This window comes from Dromaius novaehollandiae, chromosome 1 (assembly GCF_036370855.1).
Source record: "Dromaius novaehollandiae isolate bDroNov1 chromosome 1, bDroNov1.hap1, whole genome shotgun sequence".
NCBI classification, from domain to species: Eukaryota; Metazoa; Chordata; class Aves; order Casuariiformes; family Dromaiidae; genus Dromaius; species Dromaius novaehollandiae.
The window spans coordinates 3,543,008-3,561,359 of NC_088098.1; the positions used below are offsets into that span (position 1 = coordinate 3,543,008).

Below are 18,352 nucleotides of genomic sequence, written 5' to 3' on the forward strand. Positions count from 1 at the left end.
TTCAGGGCTTTACATTCAAGATAAAGTTGAATGTTTATCAGCATACAAATCAAGATGACTAACCTAGAGATTAATGCTTTGCAAGGTTGATTTTGCTCCTCAACAAAAGTACCTGCTAAGGTGGCATATAAGCCTCTCTTTACAACCAGTGAAAAGCTTTCTGCCTCTATGCTGCCCTTACAACCAGTGAAAAGCTTTCTGCCTCTATGCTGCCCTTACTGGTTATTTGTTAAAACATTGATTTAAATCAACGCAATAAAAAGAAAAGGTCATTTCCAGCTTTGCAACAAATAATGGATGTATAAGTAGAGACTCTACCATCACTTTCCATGAAAAATCATTAGCAATTTGGTTCTAACGTCCAAAGATGGAAGTATATTTTAAAAGACTCATACTATCACTGAATTAAAACATCCTTATTTCTAAGAATGACTATAGCAAAGCATCTTCCCAGACAGAAACAGCAGACAAAGTTTAAAACGTATTATGCAATGAATTAATTGATAACATCAGCGGTAGAACTATGAAAGGGAATAGGATGGGTATGCATTCTCAGCATGTGCTGCAGCACACGAATATTACACCTACCTTTAAACAGTGGAGAGTATCATTTTTGGAGAACATCTTAAATTTGGTAAGCTCACCAATAAATCTCACAGTTTTATTCTTTGTTTCAATATTGATCTGGTCCTTTTTTCTCACCTAAAAAAGGGAGAAAAATGCATTTGATTTTAGGCTGTCAAAAATGCCTACCTCTTATAAGATTACTTTCATCTGAAAGTATTTGATAAGCTTGGGAATTGAGAAATGTTTGGTTCCTTATGCTGTATCTTTGGATTTCCTAAAACTTGCTCTACAATCTTGTTTTCTCAGGAGCTTTTGGACCTTTTTCCCCCACCCCACAGAAAACTCAGTCCTCTAACCTATCAACAGTTACAGACACACACCAACCTGGCCATTGCCCTTTGGCTATGCTGAACTAGTGGTTAGGTATTCCAGACTCTAAATCAGTAAGACCACTGGTACAGTCCCTAAAGGAAATACCAAACACTGAGAGCCTTATCAGGTCAGGTTTAACAAAGTGAAAGCTGTTTTCCCCCCCCTGCTCCCCCCACCCCCCCCTTTTTTTTTTTTTTAAAAGGCATCCAACATGATTCTATTAACTTCAAAGCACAGCCCTTCTATTTCTAAGCATAATCGTGTTCAGCAAAATACAAGTTATGATATTCTTCCACATTTTATCAGTTTTTTCCTGAGAACAAACAGTTAACTTCAGACAGTTAAAAAAAGACTTGAACACATCTGAATAATTCATACACTACTTCACTGACAATATCAGAAAAACAAATTTTGAAATCTGTAAAATAAACCTCAGAAAACACTGAAGGAGTCATCACTGAGTACTGTAATTCTATTACAAAACTTAAAACACAGTGGAAGAAACAACATTGAAAGACATTTGCGAGCAATGAAAATTTTGGTTTCTATCGTACAGCTGAACATTAATTTTTCCTGTTTAAAGGAATGGATGTTTTAGAATTAATGGATATTTTAATTAATTATATTACCGCAGTAACCTTGTGGGGGAGGCTGCTATTAGTATAGGCCAAATCTGATTCTAATTCTAAGTTATTAAATAGATAAAAAACTCCATACTTTAGCACTATATGTACTTTTTTGCAGCTTTGTTGTCATTGTTATGTCGTGTTACAGTTCAGGTTCATTTTAATTATTTTTACATTAAAGACTGAAGATAACACTACAAACAATGCATATACACACACAATAAGCTGTAAAAAGAATTATTTATTGTACCAATGAGTCTAGTATTCTACAACAAGTCTGCTCAAATGACCTAATAATATTCTAAATCACATCACTGGATTTTAGAATTAGCATCTACATAATACCAAGATTATTTTTTCCCCAGAAAAGATGTTATCAATTAATCTGAATGCAAAAATAAACAAACAAAACATACGTGAAATCTGAAATCCCCTCTCAGCATGGAACAAAGATCCTCTGCTACATCAGACATACAGGGATGCAATGTGGCAACCAGCCTTGCATAAAACGGTAGCAAATCCAACCTGCAAACACAGGTTACATTACACACATGTATTAACTGCGATGGTAAAATACACAGCTAATTTATGTCCTAGAGGATGACTGTGCACATACTGACAATTATGTGCATACAATTTTACTAGTTCGTACTTTAAGATGCAATATCATTTAAAAATAACAATGCAAAAAGGTGTACTACCACATCCTATTAGGATGCTTCATAGTTGATTTCCCTTCAAAATTGTTGCTTTAAGTGAAATGCCAAACACCATCTTAACTACAGAATTGGTAACTTTATCTTTCAGAAATTTTAAAATACAAAGAAAATTAAGATGCTTGTCAATATGCAAAATGACAAAAATTCTTGAGACAACTGCACTAGCTATTACTCAAAAAATATAGTAACAGCAAATATAACTATTAAGGTAAGAACTTTTTATTTTTAAGCCAGTGAACTTCTAAGTGAACACAGTAGAATTATTAAACAAAAAGCTCAGCAGATGAGGAGACATGGCAACCCCTCTTCCCAAATCCTGGCTAGTACCCCCATATGAAATAATATTTCAGAATTGCATATTAAAACAAAAATTCCATATTTTAGTCTTTTCTTGACTACTCTCCTTCATAATCATTTCCCTTTCACAGTATTGCTTTTTTCCCCTTAGTGGATTTTGGCATGCAATTTATGTTTTCCTTAGTTTGTACTTGTTTCTTCCAAGCACAGACTCAATTGGTTTGTAAAAATGGGAGAGGCATTTAAACCCTGGTTCACGGCATCACGTAATAGGAGAGAGAATGTAACTCAGAGCTGCTTTGCCTAAATACGCGTGTATACCACTTTCAGATGCAGGAACCAATTGCACAAATCTCATGCACAAGTCTTGTAATACAATGAGGAAATTCTCCAAAAAAAGTTCTTCTTATTTACAGAACACGTTATTGCTGTAAACAGAAGATGAACTCTAGTACAAATCTATTGTTATAACTGGAAAAAGAAACATCTTAAATTTACATACAAGTAAAATGAGAAATTGTCAGCATGGGAAAAATGGATCTTTCTTCAGATTACACTTTATGAAGGATTAAGGTTTCCCTTACTACCAGGCCAAAAAAATAAAGATACTGTCAAAAAAGTGTGGCAAGCATGTTACAAATCAAAACACACTGAGCTTGCCCTGTCACAAGAATGAAACTAGATTTGAGGACAGTAGCAAGACAAACCCCCCAAAATAAAGAGGATACTGCACAACAGCAGTAGAAAAGAGAGGGGAGGATATATTGCTGGAGCATGCTTCCAAAATCTTCAGCATCCATCCACAGAAAGGATTATTATGTATTTGCATCGTGCACTGGGAAAACTGGAATATACCACCTGGAAAAGGCAAAGCTAAGGTGGCCTGCTAATCATGCCTAAAACTCCTGGTGAAACATTACAGCTATCTCAGTTACCTATTTAACAGGTTTTTATTCTTTCTTGTTAACCAGTAACTGAACCAGTATTTACATTTTTCAAGCTTGTTGGAAAACACAGTCAAGGATGACTAGCCACAGCAAATTACTACTATGTTATTAAATGTCTAGCTATTAACTCTCAGCAAAGCGACAGTCTCATTGCTTCACACGCACACGAAGCAAATTAATGTAAGACTTCGGTTCAGTTGAGCAGGCATGTTTTAATTGAGGGAATTTCTTTATGGCATTTCTTTCAAAACAAACAGCAGAAAGTTTTATTCAGATCTGAACATGTACCTGCCTGCTCAGAGCTAATAATTTCATCTCTGTAAACCGAACACACCTGGGGAAACGCTAAATCTGAGAGGCCACTGTTGGTGCTCCACCACAGAACACAAAAGGTTCTTTATGGGGAAAAATACTACAACTGGATATTTCTAAATAGGTGAAACATAATAAGGAAAAGCCTTGGGTCAATTACTGTGAAACTGGCAATCGGAGAGCGAACCTGTTTGCACTCTTACACAGGAGAGAAAAATCAGCATTCAAACCTGGAGAGACTGCAGTGGCAGTGGCACCATCTACTGGTACTTGCGCGCAGGCTAATCTAACCTGATTTTTCTTTCCTCTGAAAGATTTTCTCTTTCTTGAGAAAGAAGGGGTAGAAGTTAATGAAGAAGCCACGGGATGGGCTTCTGTTCCTGCTCTTCTGCACTACAAAGGAAGCTCATACTGTGCTTCATGACAGTCGAGATATTTATTCTCTGAAGCCCATGCCGACCACCCTGAACGTTAGCTAACACAGCTAGTAGCCACTACTGACCACTAGATTTCAGTCCAAGGTATCTGGGCAAAATGAGAGTGGACGCTGGATCTCTGATGCTTTAGTGAATTCTTTTTTGTAGAATTTTAAATGTTAGTTTATAAGCAACATAATGACTTTGTTCAGTTAAAGCCCTAATTGCAAGTTCTCCAGGACAGGGGTACCCAGAATTTTATAACAACAGAGGGATTAGGAAAGAGTGAAAGAGATGTTTTGGGTGCTCATTACCTACAATTCTACTGGAAAGACAGCTTGAAAAATGAAGCGACAGCAAGACACAGTACTCCTGCCTTGCAGGCATAATCCAAACAAATGAAATACATTCACAGGTCCTGAGCAGGTACAAACTGCCACCAGCACTATTCAGTAGGAATGAAGCTTTGCTATGGAATTTTCATGCTATCAGATGAGGAGTTTTTTTGTTTGTTTGTTTCTCTGCTTTAGCATAAACTCCATAATTTAAGCATTTTTATCCTCAAACGAGAGAGACCTCTGAAACATTGATGAGGCAAATTCAATTGAACAAAAAGGGCCTTGTTATGGAGGATTCTCTCGAGTTCAGAAGTTCAAGGACAAATATACAGAGGTTTGCAGATTTGTGTTAAAATGCTCATAAATATTTAAGAAGCAGTTAACTTCTGAATTAATTTTAGCATTGTCATTGCTTTTTCTTGCCATACCATGAACAACATCTCCTTGCTTAGGAAACAGTCAACTTTATAGATCACCATATATGGGAATGGAAAAACTAGAACCCAAACCAAGTAATTTATTTACTGTTTAGCATTTGCCTAGAATTGTTTAGAACTCAGAGATTTTAAACTTCTTATATTGTTGTAAAACAAGCAAACAAAAAACCTAGCAAGATTACAGTATGCAAATAAACAGTAATAATTACATGCATCTGTCCAAGAAAATGATTTAGTTAGCTGGCAAAGAATGCCCTAATATTGCAAGCAGTACTGGTTAAATCACCGCACTGTCACTTCAGTACAAATCATATTGTCCTCAATTAAAAGCCTAATATTTAGTTTTAAATCAATTCTTCAGTGCCAGTCCAAAAGCCACTTGTATACTAGCATTCATAATCTTTAAAAAGGGCTTTCTGTTCTGTTTGGTTAGAGGTTCAAATTGCAGCTGAAGATTTAAGTGTAATCCATTCATAAGTATTCAACAGAGCAGTGTAATGCTGTACTATTCTGACACTAATCTACAGTTAGTTGAGGAAAAAATGCCTTCCTTTTTTGCCAAATTAAGTTTGCTGTCCTGAAGAATCATGCATTTGTCCAGTCTATCCAACCCTAATGGGAGCATGAAAGTTCCCTGACAGCACTGCATGATAACAGACCTAATAAAAAAAATTAAAAAAAAAAATAAAAAAAGGGGTTTACATTAATTCTCAAACTCAAAAACATGTTTTTTGTAATTTCTTGGTAAAATTGTTGTGCCTCTACGTTTCCTAAAAATGTGATCTCTCCAGAGAATGAACAGAGGTTATTGTTATTTAAGTATCTTATCTTGGCTGCCAACATAATAGCGAAACTGTATTATCTGATATACTTGGACACTAAATACATTTGAAAAATAGACAGCTTATCTACATCCTATGAGGACACTGTTCCTCACTACCTTAAAAAAAGAAAACAAACTCACTCCCCCCCTGCAACATGCTCTCTGGCATTTTTCTCCAGTAGTATCCTGGAGGGATGCTGTAGAAACTCCTGGAATTCAGGGTGGGACAGAACAACGACAACAAAAAAATACCCCCAAAAGCCAAACAAAAAGCCCACAAGTGTGCAGCAATAAAAACAGAGATATCAGCATGGCTCAGTTAAGAGATTCTTGTAAAGAAAACACTCTTAAGGTACAGTACACAAAGTTTTGAAGATGAGTTGCATGTTATGTATTTTTCTAAATCAATTTGTAGCATTTTATAGCAACTGTCAGCACTGTATGCTATGTACACACTTCAAGTTTTTCCACAAGTAATACAAATATTGACTCAAAGACAGAAAATTGAATTGCTCCTTTACCAACTGCAGTAAACAAATATAAATGTCCAGGCAGACTGCCCTTTAAAACCATCTGCATATACAGGCAGTTCAGCGGATATTGTCATTGCGCCTGTGGTTCAGAGTGAGCAGCTCAGTCAGCAAAACCAGTTTCTCCAGCTCAGTAGCCCCGTCGGAGAAGGGCATCACCAATGCAGGCAAAAGGACAGGGAGACGTATGCAAGTGGACATCCTACAGTTGGAAGCTGGAGTGTTAGTTAGTCCTATGGGTCTCCGAGCGGAAAAGAGAAAAGGTATAAAAGAAAGGACAGACAACATTTACAAGAAAAGGAAATACTCAAAGAATAACAATGAGGAAATCAGCTGAGTAACAACCTCTATACTAGTTCCAACTATTAGAGGACAGAACTGTTAACAGCTGTCAGAACCAACCACACTATCGACACTAGTGGATTGAGTTTCCACACAAATATCAATCAGTTGATCCTGTTTTTTTTTTTTTTTTTTTTATAGCGCATATAGCCCTGATCAAAGGAATGTCTCCTTTTGCTATAATGCCACAATACTTTTCTTTTGACGGGATTTGTGAAACCACACTGCTAGTTAACAACCTATCATGTTGCTCTGCTCTAAAACTTCTTCTTCTGTTGTGCATCATGTTAACAAGTTCCTTCAGGTCATCATCACCTAGGACACTCCAGCTTATGCAAACCAAACTTAATGCATCTTCTAAGACGTTCCAACAGTTAATGATCAATCTGAACAACCTGGCCTCTACAGCACAAGGAAGAAAAACAGGGGAGTAGTACAAATATTACTCTATGTTCATAGACCAACCATTAAGTCACTTCCATTTTGCAAATATACGTGGAAAATTCTCTATTAAGGCAGAGCTCAAGACTGAAGTCTAAATCATCCTGCTGATTGACATTGCTGCATATGGCATGCTTCTAAGTTTTGAGCAAATGCTCTTCTCAAATAGTGCTCTGATGTGATTATCAGCCTGCTGATAAATAATAGAAGTTATTTCTTTTACATCATAAATTTAGGCTGAAGAGCACCTTGTTAGGTCTAACAGAGAACATACTCAACTCTCAGAGCTTGAAATATTAATTAGTGATAGAGAAAGACCGATTAGTCTAATCCATACTTTCTGGAGAAAAGAGTAAGAGAATGAACAATTATAAGCACTTCCTTCCAACTGTACAACCGATATCAAGGTATATTCAGATGAATGTGATTCAGCAACAGACCACTGCTTTAACAGACAGTCAGAAGTGCAGGTTTATTAGCATAGCAGATGCTTATGACAAATGGGATGCAGAAATAGGCTGGAAATAAGGTTGAAAACACAATGCAAGAACAAAGGGCTTAAAAATTAGGAAAGAATGCCAAAGTCTGTTTACTCAAAACAATTAATAGTCAAAAAAAGTCTTGAGACTATAAAATAAATGTTCAAGAAAACATGGTTCTTTTTCCCACAATGTTAAAAAGGGAATGGAATCAAACTAGTGTGAACTATAACAGGAAATTCAAGATGATGACAAAACACCTGAAACCAAAAGCTGCATCAGAACAACCTCTCAGAAGAAATTAAGAACAGGACAAAGCAAAGCAAGAAAAGTGACTCCTTTTAATCACACCTATGTAAATTCCATCTATTTAAGGTGCAAGTTTAGCACAGAGTAGAGACAAGTACATTATGCTTCTTATGTATTTATTATTGTTTTAAGCAAGGCTCTTCATGTAAGTGCAGAAACCTTTCTTACACAAAGAAGGAGACAGGAAAAAAAAAAAACCAGCAAAACTTCACATGGACAAATCTAAAGATGGGAGAGGTCAGCCTCAAACTCTCATGCTTGCATTCTCCAAGCTGTCCAGCCAAGAACCAGCTCTATTCCAGAAGCTACAATGCTGTAAAGTCTAATGGCTATCCACTGTACCACAGTTAATATCTAACAAGACTCCTCTTTCCTAAACTATACTGTGCTCTAACTATGTACCGGATTATAAAAAAAAGCAAGTTCTCCTGACTGAAATACATGCTCCTTTTTTGCCAGAACGTGGGATTTGCTGTTGTTAAGTAGAAAAAGACAGACAGACACAACATAAGCTATGTTAAATAACCAAAGCTGAATCCACATTTCTCCCCTCCAATTCTTACCTTTGTCTAGGAACTATGAAAAGTGCTCGTACTAATTTTCTTCTATTGGCTTTTGTATTCATATTCATGCAAAAATCCATTGCTGCCTATAAAGAGAAAAGGCAAATTTTCAGCTTTAAATGAAAGTGTCTATATTTAAAAAAATATGCTTTTTTGCTATAAAGTGTCTTTTACACAGTCAAGCTTGTGTTACACACAGCTGCTTTTAGAACAACCACAAAGAAAAATCTTCATTCTGTCTAGAACTGATAGTTGGAAAACATACAAAGATACTGGAATACAGACAGATTCCTTGGATCAGCACAAGGAAAAAAGAAGCTTTACGTAGATGGAAAAATCTGCCAGGGAGTAATAGGGGGGAAAAAAAAAGATAAATCTATTTCTGTTGAAACAAACTATCACATATGAGAACAGGCAGATGGAAACCAAACTCTTCTGTATCAGATGATACTTTGACAAGGGCTGACCAAGTGAGAGAGAGAAAATATTTCCTCCAGATTAAAAATGAGTTCAGCTACTGCTAGAATCCAAAGCTTCAAATCTGTATTTCTGATCAATTGATTTGATCTAGCATCAAATGCTTGTAAAATTGGAAAAAGTGAAACTATGACTATACCTTGTCTATGAGGTCTCTGTTGACGCAATTTGGAAGCTGCTGAAGAAAAGCATCTACTATAAGTTTTAAATGAGATCCAGTACTGGCTTCTTCATCCTCTTGTTCTAACAAAGTAAAATAAACAAGTGGCACACAACTTTAAAGTGTGAATTATAATGGCTTACTTTTACATCCCCCAAGCATAGTGCATTTGTAATGTTCAGCTGTTAAAACACTCATCTATAGACTCCAAATACAAAATATTGTACTCATCTTTATATTAAAAAAAAAAAATCCATTGACTGATCCACTGATTGCCTATACAGATGAAAGTCAAAAATCAAAGTTTTACCTTTAAAACTTGCCTTCCTATTCCTGAAATACTAATAAATCAAAGTTCCCTACCTCCTAATTTATACTATGGGGAACAACAACAAATGCATGTTCCTAGAAAACTATGGTAATTTCTTTAGATGATATGATGAGCACCATAAGAAGGCCTGAACACGGGGAAAGTAAGCAAAAACTTATTGCGATTGTGGATTCTACTTTTTATGCATGTTTTCCATGCATGAGAACTAGAATTTTTTGACCAAAAATATCCATTAAGGACATTCTTTCACCTGGTATGCTCTTCACATCCCTTCACTTGAGGCCATAAAAGCTGGAGGAGGCCAATTTAATTCCTTTGGCCATAGAGAAATCAAAGAGTACCAAACCACAAAGTATCCAGGATGGAGGGTTGGTTGCCTAGCTTGCCATTGCTACATGATAACTTGTTCTTCAAGCAAATGCTGCACTGTAATTTGCAACATAAGCAGAGAAATCAAAGAGTACCGAACCACAAAGTATCCAGGATGGAGGGTTGGTTGCCTAGCTTGCCATTGCTACATGATAACTTGTTTTTCAAGCAAATGCTGCACTGTAATTTGCAACATAAGCAGCAGTAACAGTGATCTCTATCTATGGGGTGCGTTAGTAAAACTTGAAGTAAAACACTGCAGGATGACGCTGTTGGTGAATTTCAGATTTTATGACATCAACCATGAAAACCTCACCAGACTGATCCCACTACATCTGCCCTCCAAACGCAAAACAAGTAGTATGCTTCAAAGAAGTTGCAGAATTTACTCAAAACTTAGAGGAGAACCTAGTTTGCTCCATAGCACAGTGTGAGCCAAAACAATGAGTCATACTGCAAGCACTCGGAAAGGATCTGTCCTTGGCCAAAGCGATACAGGAGAACATGGCTTCCTGAAAAAGGATTACGGTGAAAGTTGGGTTCCCTTCAGCTTGAGTGAGGATTTGGACAAGAATGAGAACAAGAATGAGATATTTGAAATGGAAAGAGGGAGAAAGAGACAGACAGGTGGACTTTAAAAATGAGAATTTGGGGAGGAGGGGGGCTGGGGGAAAAACTCCACCAACAAACCCTTTTGGTAAGGCCACTCTGTCTTTACAGGCTACGCAATGAGGTAAACTAGCTTAAAGGGTTGAAGTTCCTTTTTAAATTATTGAAAGGGCAAAGAGACAAAGATGCTATGTTGCATGAGATGGAGTTGAACAGCTTCCTATTGCACTCTGAACATATCAATAGCAATAAGCACTTTAAATTTTGGAGGGGTAAGAATTCGAGCTCAGTTAGGGAAATGCTAAGAATTGCTCCCTGCCTGCCCAAGGAACACTGCTGGCCACCCTATCTTGAAGATGCTAGAAATGAAATTAGATGAGTGTCTCCTCTCTTGTCAATGTTTAGAAGTTGGAAGAACAACATAGAAGGGCTCTTTAAGGAGAAAAAGGAAAAGAAAAAAAGAGAGAAGAGAGACCTTCTAGATGTTCAGAGAAAAGAGGACCCTGAAGTTTTAAATCATTAATCGAGCACTGACTCTGATCACCCATATACTTAGATTTATAATTCACTAGAATGCACGCTCTTGAACCAGACATTAGCAGATCTTTTCAAAAGCATTTAGATATTTGCAGCCACATCTTCCCGTTTGCTTCTAAGGGTCTTTTATCTTCCCTTACTGCTGTCTACTGGCATCCTTTCAATATTGTATTCCACCAGACTCAATACTCTTGACATAAATCAAAGTCTTAGACCAAAGCTGAACAGGCTTTGCCAATCTAGTTACTTTTCAAGACAATCTTTCAGAAGACCATGCTACTCCATTCAATTTTGGCAGTTCCAAATATATCCCTTTCTTGACAGGTCTTCTCCCTCACTGGAAGACTATAGATACTGTCATGTCATATTCCTATGTATTTCTTTCTCATCACAATCCCTGGATACTTTCCGTGTAGAGAGAATTTGTTGTAGTACCTCATGCATGTTTGCGATTTAAGATTGAAAATAAAAAAATCTCACAGTGACACGAAGTGACAAAGCCAGGGCTTCCTCCTCCAAAACAAACGACTATTCTAGGTAGGCAAATCATGCAAAAAATGATTTCACTTCTTGCTTTTCGCTTTGATCCTCCTGGGTTCCAGTCTTTCGGAATCACCCCATTTTAACACCACGCATCAACTCATTTTAAAATGTACTATAATTGGCAATGTCTAGTGACCAACGAGACTAGAATTTGAATTTTCTTATCTGGTTGAGGATCAAATCATGCCATAAGCGTACTGTAGTGACTGTTTGTTATTGTTTATGGGTTTTTGTTTGCTTGCTTTTAAAGTTTTTTGTATTTAATCAGAAATTCATGCAATCCTGCAGTTTTCAGGCAGCAGAACTGAGAAAGCATAAGACGACACTAAGGACCTACAGGAGTCCTACTCCTGCAATGACTGGTGCCAGATAATCTACTTCAGTAACAATAGCTATTTGCCTTCCCTTCTGCCTATATACACACTTTCTCAGAAAGCCCTGGCTCCTTTCCCATCAACATATTTTCTATTTTTACAGAGCTATAACGCTCCAGAGGGCCCTTCCCAACCTGTGCCATTGACCTCTACCCCTCCTCAGAAACTCCACCCTGCCAGAAAGTTTCATCTTATTTTATGGAGTATCATCCAGACAGGAGTCCAGACAGTGGCAATCACAGAAATGGTTTTGCAATGCTAGTATCCAGCCCTCTGTGAAATGAGCTTCCGTAATGAATTTGATTATGCAGGAGACATCAGATAGTTACATTCACATGTTACTAACCAATACTGTAAGCAAATTTATGCCTGGGTCCCCCTTCTGCAGAACCATTAAGCATAAGCATAATGTTAAACACCTTGTTGAATCACGGCCTCACCAAATAACATGCCCAGAACCCAGTCTCGCAAGTCATGTAATTCCACAAAGTATTTCCTAATAAACAAACATCTTAGTCTTTTTTTTTTTTTTTCCTCCTCTTCTGGCAAGAGCTTTACTAGCTCTGTAAATAGTATACCAAGTAACAGTATAGTATGCCAAGTTGAGTGTTAATACTCATCTTCTGGGCATTTGTTCTGTTGCCAACTACCTGATCAAAACAGATGCTTTGTATATATTAACACCAGACTCCCCCTGATCCCAATATCCTGGATGGCTTCTACCTTGGCCAATCCTCACTTAACTTTGTCTCCATTTACACAGCTTCATTTATTCCATTTACTCTTCTTTTTTTAAGCACAACCTCAAAACTCACTTCTTTCAGCTTGTTTTCCGTCACTATTTTCAGCTCCGGTGCTATCTGCTCCCTCTCTCTTGCCTGAGCATATTGAAAATAAGAAAATTAAGATTTCACTCAAAGTAAACATAATACAGACGCAAAACAAATTAGCTAAATTCCTGGTAAATAATACTCTTCAACTGGAAGCATCAACCTTCCTGTTACATGTCAGATTTTAAAATTATGCTGACTATAGCCTCTCACTTCTAGGAAAAAAAAGTGGAGAAGCAGGCATTGCAACAAAGCATGCTATAGCAGAACAGACTTAGAAAACACACGCTTTCGAAAACTGAGATCCAGGTGACATCTTGTCTCCCTCATTCTTAGACACAGCAGAAAAAAAAAAAGAAAGGAAATGAGTCTCCAACTCTGCAAGGAGATGCAGAAGTAACAAAAGTCATCCAGAAGCTACTTTCTGGCTGGACTCTCTACTGAACCTATCCTGTTTTCCCCTTCTTTTTCTTCTCCTCCGCAATTTAGCTTATTCCCTCTGCCAATGAAACCCACGCTCCCAGATTACCACAGCTAAAACCACTTTTCTTCATCTTAGATCTTGCATCTAAAACCTTGCAATACCTCATGCATCCTGTCTTTGTATACTGAAAGACCTACATTGATCTAGGAGTATTTTGTTTTATGTTTTTTTAGAATGTCATAACACAATAGTTTCATTCTTCCCTGGCTCTCCACATACTACTACTACTACCACCTTACCTCAAATACAGAGACACAAAAATTTCCCAGCATATATGAAGAAAGTTAACACTGCACTTTGCAGTTGAAGGACACTTAATTTCCCTAATTTCAAAGCAAAGTGAATTTTAGTTATGAAGAGGAAGGCTGGGAGGGAGGGGGGTTAATCATCCATCCCTTAGATGGAAATATATCACAGAACTTGTAACAGTGTCTCAGTTTAGATCTTTGCTAATTATGTGTACCTGGTGCTACCAGCTAAACACATTCAGAATGCCACAAAAGAATTCACTGTGTTTCTCTGTGTTTCAGGTAAATTAATGCTCAAATAGTGCTGATTTTTAGCCTAGTTTTCTGAGGAAATACGGCGTCAGTGATTGTATTCATTGTCATTTTCATTAACGACTTTTGAAGCTACTTGTCAGTCTCAGACAAATTTGACAGAGGCATAAAAGTCCGAAAGAAAGTTTCTACTTGTTTCACAAAATAAACTGATGAGTAAAGATAGACATGAAGCAATAGTTCTCCACTATGAAGAAAGCCTATACCATGAACCAAATGACATTACCTTCATAAGGCAGAAAGTGAAAGGCTTTCTTTAAGGCTTGGCTGTTTAATGACAAAAAATTCTCATTCCGATACATTTTAGATCACCCTTTCAGATGAAAGTATGTTTAACTGTAAGTCAATAACTGCTTTTAAAAGAATTCCAGTATTGATAGTGAACATTTTGCAGTGTCATAAATCATTCATTACCTTACTTGCTGTAATGAAAAGCATGAGCAATCCTTTCTGTACCACTGTACCTATGCAGACTCACATTGCCTCCCAGGGAGCTAGAACTATATGGAGGCTGCACCTTCTATTTCTGATTTCATTTCCTATTACTTCTTCCCTCACTTAAACAATTCTCAAGATCCTACGCTCATATATTTGGCTTTGTCTTTATATTTGGAATAATCTTTATCCTCCTATCAAATCAAGAATCCCTTCAAGAAACAAGAGAAGGAAATAACCAAATTCCTTTAAATGTTTATTACCCAGATATTCTTCACTTAGCTAGCAGGCTATCACCAGTCCAGAATGAATGGCTCCTTTTCCTTCTGATTCCAAGATATCAGCTCTGTGCACCTCCCTTACAGATAGCTAGAAACAAGCCCTTTACTGCTTGGTTGCATGAGATCTCTGACAGGACAAAATAACTCACAAATGGTGAAGGCGCTGCTATTTATTAGAATTTAACTTCTTAATCAGCTTAACAGTTGATCATTTGACTATCTACAAAAGATGATAAAATGGAAGTAAAAACTTGTTCAAAAGAAGGTATTACTTTTCTCATCTTGTCCAGGCAGAGAGGAAAAACACTAGGAAATATTTCAGAGTATTATCCTGATGATTTTCCTTTTGGTTTTGAGACTACTTGGCAAACAGACTTTGAATAGTAAAATTTTAATTTGATTTTCCTAGCTGCTGAAACAGTTAACATGCTTTCTAATTCCAGGTTTCTCTTGTAGCTCCTGGCATGCCAATGAACACTGGAAGGGGTCACAACAGCAAAGCTGCTTCCTAAACCAGTCATATTCTTGAGCAGATTAGGCTCATTTCTTTGAATTTGTGAGGCCTCACAGACCAGTGTAGCCTTGGCCTTAAGTTCCATTTAACTAGCTTCAGGCACACAACAGAGTCATGTAATTTAAAAGCCCAGATGCTCTAAGCTGTCTCAGCAGAGAGAGACTGGCACTTCCAGAGGTTGTTCAAGCTATTCAAAGTCCAAACCAACAGATCCACGCATCAGCTTGCTTAGATGAACCTATGCGTTAAACACTGACACAGTCTTCAGGCCCTGAACTTCTTTGCTTTGCTGTGAACTCTAGGGCTTGGACTTTTGACTTTGACTTCTTAGCTTTTAAAGCCTAATGCAGTTTCAAGCAAGAGGATGATTAGATATAAAATGATGAGATCAGACAAAAAATTCCCATTTTTATGCCACAGACTCTTCATCCAGCAGACTCAAGCTGTGATGTTCTTGCATTCTGGGCAGAGATGAGCTTCCTGCTTCAGAAATCAAAGAGCAGAAACTGCATTGGTCCTTAGAAATAAAAAAGAATATTGCAATATCTGGGATCAAAGAAAATGCCTCAGCTGCTTCGCCATCAATTTGGCTCCTAACACTTGATGCTGCTTTTCAGTAGGTTCCCAAAATTCAGTAGCACAGCTAAGAGAAACCTTGTAACTCTCATAAGAGAGATTCAAAAACATTTTGCTGCTGTTCCCCCTAGTACACCTAACAGATACAGATGTATCTGTTTTTACAGGTGTAAAATTTGTAGTACTTCATGCTTAATTAGCTGAATACATAAGGCCTAACCAGATTCCTCTATGTAAAGCAGTGTCATCAAAAGAAAAATTTGTCACTGACAATGATGAACAAGGAAGAAAAGCACAGCTGAATCACAGATTTTAAGATGAGTTACAAATAAAAAGATATTTGTACACTAACCACACTTGTGCACTGAAACCTGCATACTTCTTTGTAGTCACTTTTCAGAGAGCTGCCTTTATATTTGTCTGTTTTAGAAAGCAACATAAAGGAATCTAGTAGCTTGCACCACATAAAGCTCAGTACAATACTTTTCACTAGCATGTGACTGTCTTGCTAGGAATGCATTTTTGACCATAAAAATAATTTGAAGCAAGAAGCAGAACTCATTCTAAACAGTTTCTAGCTACTGAAGTTTCAAAAAAATAAATAAATAGTAATAAAAAAATCTCCCTGATGTATCTATTTATCTAGTGACTAATGTCAGGTCCAATAAACAGTCAGAAAGCAACAGAGGATTCCTAAAACTATCTCTTTTTTACCTTGTTCATCAAGAAGCTTTTTTGTAAGATCTTCTGCCTCATCTCCACAGTCTAACTCCAGAGCATCATCATTAATATCCAAGTTTTCCAGCTCCAACTCCAAATCTTCACTCCCAGGTGCTTCCTTATTATCTTTGGCATCTTTTGAATCTAGTTAAAGTGGAAATATCAAATTAGTAAATATACAGTCTTGACTGCAATACAAGATGATTCATGTTGCTAAAACTGTGTCTCTCTAGTACCATCTTCTTCACTGTATTTCCTTTTAACAAGACTGGGTCTACTGCTTCAGACTACACTGTCTCATTTGTTAGGTCTCAATGCTTTGGCATCCTTTGACATGAAGCATTTACCCACATGCCAGAAAAATCGGACCATTTACTGCTTCCTGTGAAGGACTCAAAGATTACCAACATCTTTCAGCATTTTGGTTTGTTCTGAACTATACTTGCTACTTCTTCATAAGATCATGTGTCTACATTCAAACAGGACAAGGCATTTAGAAATACAGCAATCTAAGTGGTCTCTGTGTTTGAATAAGATTACCAGGTCATCACATGGAAACAGCAAGCAAAACAATCTTGCATAGCGGGAAGGACAAATCCAAAAATAGTATCCTCCAAAACCCCAATGAATGAATTCACAGGCAAACATTATTCAAACAGAGCCTACAATTCAAAGATATAAATTCTAAATCAAGATGTGTGCCGTATATTCTTCATAGCTCAACCAGTAACAAAACTGACATAGCAAGCTAAAGAGAAATTCTTTTACACAGACCAAAACCAAATAATGCAAAAAAACAGATCAGAAGGAATATAGAGAGGAAAAACAGTTTAATCTTTCATGAAGGATTTTATAGCTAGAACACTTGCCCTAAATCTTGTCAAACGAAACCCAACATTCTAACTCTTCTTCACAAAACAATGAATTTGGAAACGTTCTGAAATTATGCTGCAAGCATCTCCTTTTCATTCCCCTCAAAACAATCAGATACTGTAAATTACATGATGTGTTATGCATAACCTCAAATAAGAATCTTATATTTTTCCTTGGAAACTCGTGAACCTCTGAATGAAGATTCAGAAAGGACAAGAAGTATTTTCTTGTTGTCCAAGAAACTATTTTTCTTGGACAACACTGATCCAACATAGAGCTTTTTTCCAAAAGGATAAAATCTACAAAAATTCCCTATTGTTTTATACCTCACTTGCAAGCTGCATATATGCTTCGTAAAAAAATAATTATCGAGCTGAAGAACTTAATTAAAATACTTAAGTTTTTCAAACAATGTAACGGAACTTCTAAACAGCATGCACTTTATATGGAAACAGCAGATTCACAAGGCAGGCAATGTGTTTAGAATCACAGAACCATTTAGCCTGGAAAGGACTCTGGGAAGCCTCTAGTCCAACTTTCTGCTCAAAGTAGGTCAGGACTCAGTTCAGACCAGGTTGCTCAGGGATTTTCCCAGTTGGGTCCTGAAAAATCTTCAAGTACAGAGATTCCACAATCCCTATGGGCAACCTGCTCCAATGCCTAATAACCCTCACAAGGAAACACATAATTTAGAAATCAGTAAGAAGGCTGAAAGCTAGAAAGTTTGTGTTATATTCCTAATCAGTATTGACCTTATTAGAAAATTATGTAGCCCACGTCTTTGCTTATTACCCAAGTGCCAAAATAGCACTTTTATCCAAACGTGCATCATCTACTTTTTAGTTTGAGCCAGTCGTGGCAATTATCATTTTTATCCTACTATAACTAGCCTGTCAGTGCCTGGTTGTGAACACAAGGTCGTATCAAAACTGAAGAACTATCCAGGTCTTTTCATCTACCATAACTTTATACTGAGACAGTTAGCTAACATTAACAATTTAGTGGAAAAACAGAACAAACACTAACATCTTTCAAAGACTAAACCTTTGGGTTCCTCACAGAAAAGTTAACACTTAATCGCATTGGTTAATCACTGATTATTTTAAATTTAAATTACTATTAGCATTAAATTGCACTTACTTTTTTCCTAAATACCATACT

At 37.0% G+C, this 18,352-nt stretch overlaps 1 protein-coding gene across 5 annotated transcripts in view; it reads right to left on the minus strand.

The window, feature by feature from the left end:
• The window catches only part of UPF2 (UPF2 regulator of nonsense mediated mRNA decay), a 73,554-nt gene that overhangs the window by 39,947 nt on the left and 15,255 nt on the right, over positions 1-18,352 (minus strand). For 3 of the 5 annotated variants that reach the window (XM_064502826.1, XM_064502764.1, XM_064502883.1), the window contains exons 6-11: positions 16,313-16,462; positions 12,734-12,796; positions 9,135-9,238; positions 8,519-8,604; positions 1,982-2,090; positions 589-702 (exon numbers count right to left, since the gene is read on the minus strand). In XM_064502826.1, the coding sequence (XP_064358896.1) occupies positions 589-702; positions 1,982-2,090; positions 8,519-8,604; positions 9,135-9,238; positions 12,734-12,796; positions 16,313-16,462 (626 nt within the window). The remainder of the gene's footprint in view (positions 1-588; positions 703-1,981; positions 2,091-8,518; positions 8,605-9,134; positions 9,239-12,733; positions 12,797-16,312; positions 16,463-18,352) is intronic. The other 2 variants (XM_064502938.1, XM_064503011.1) reach the window with 1 other exon arrangement.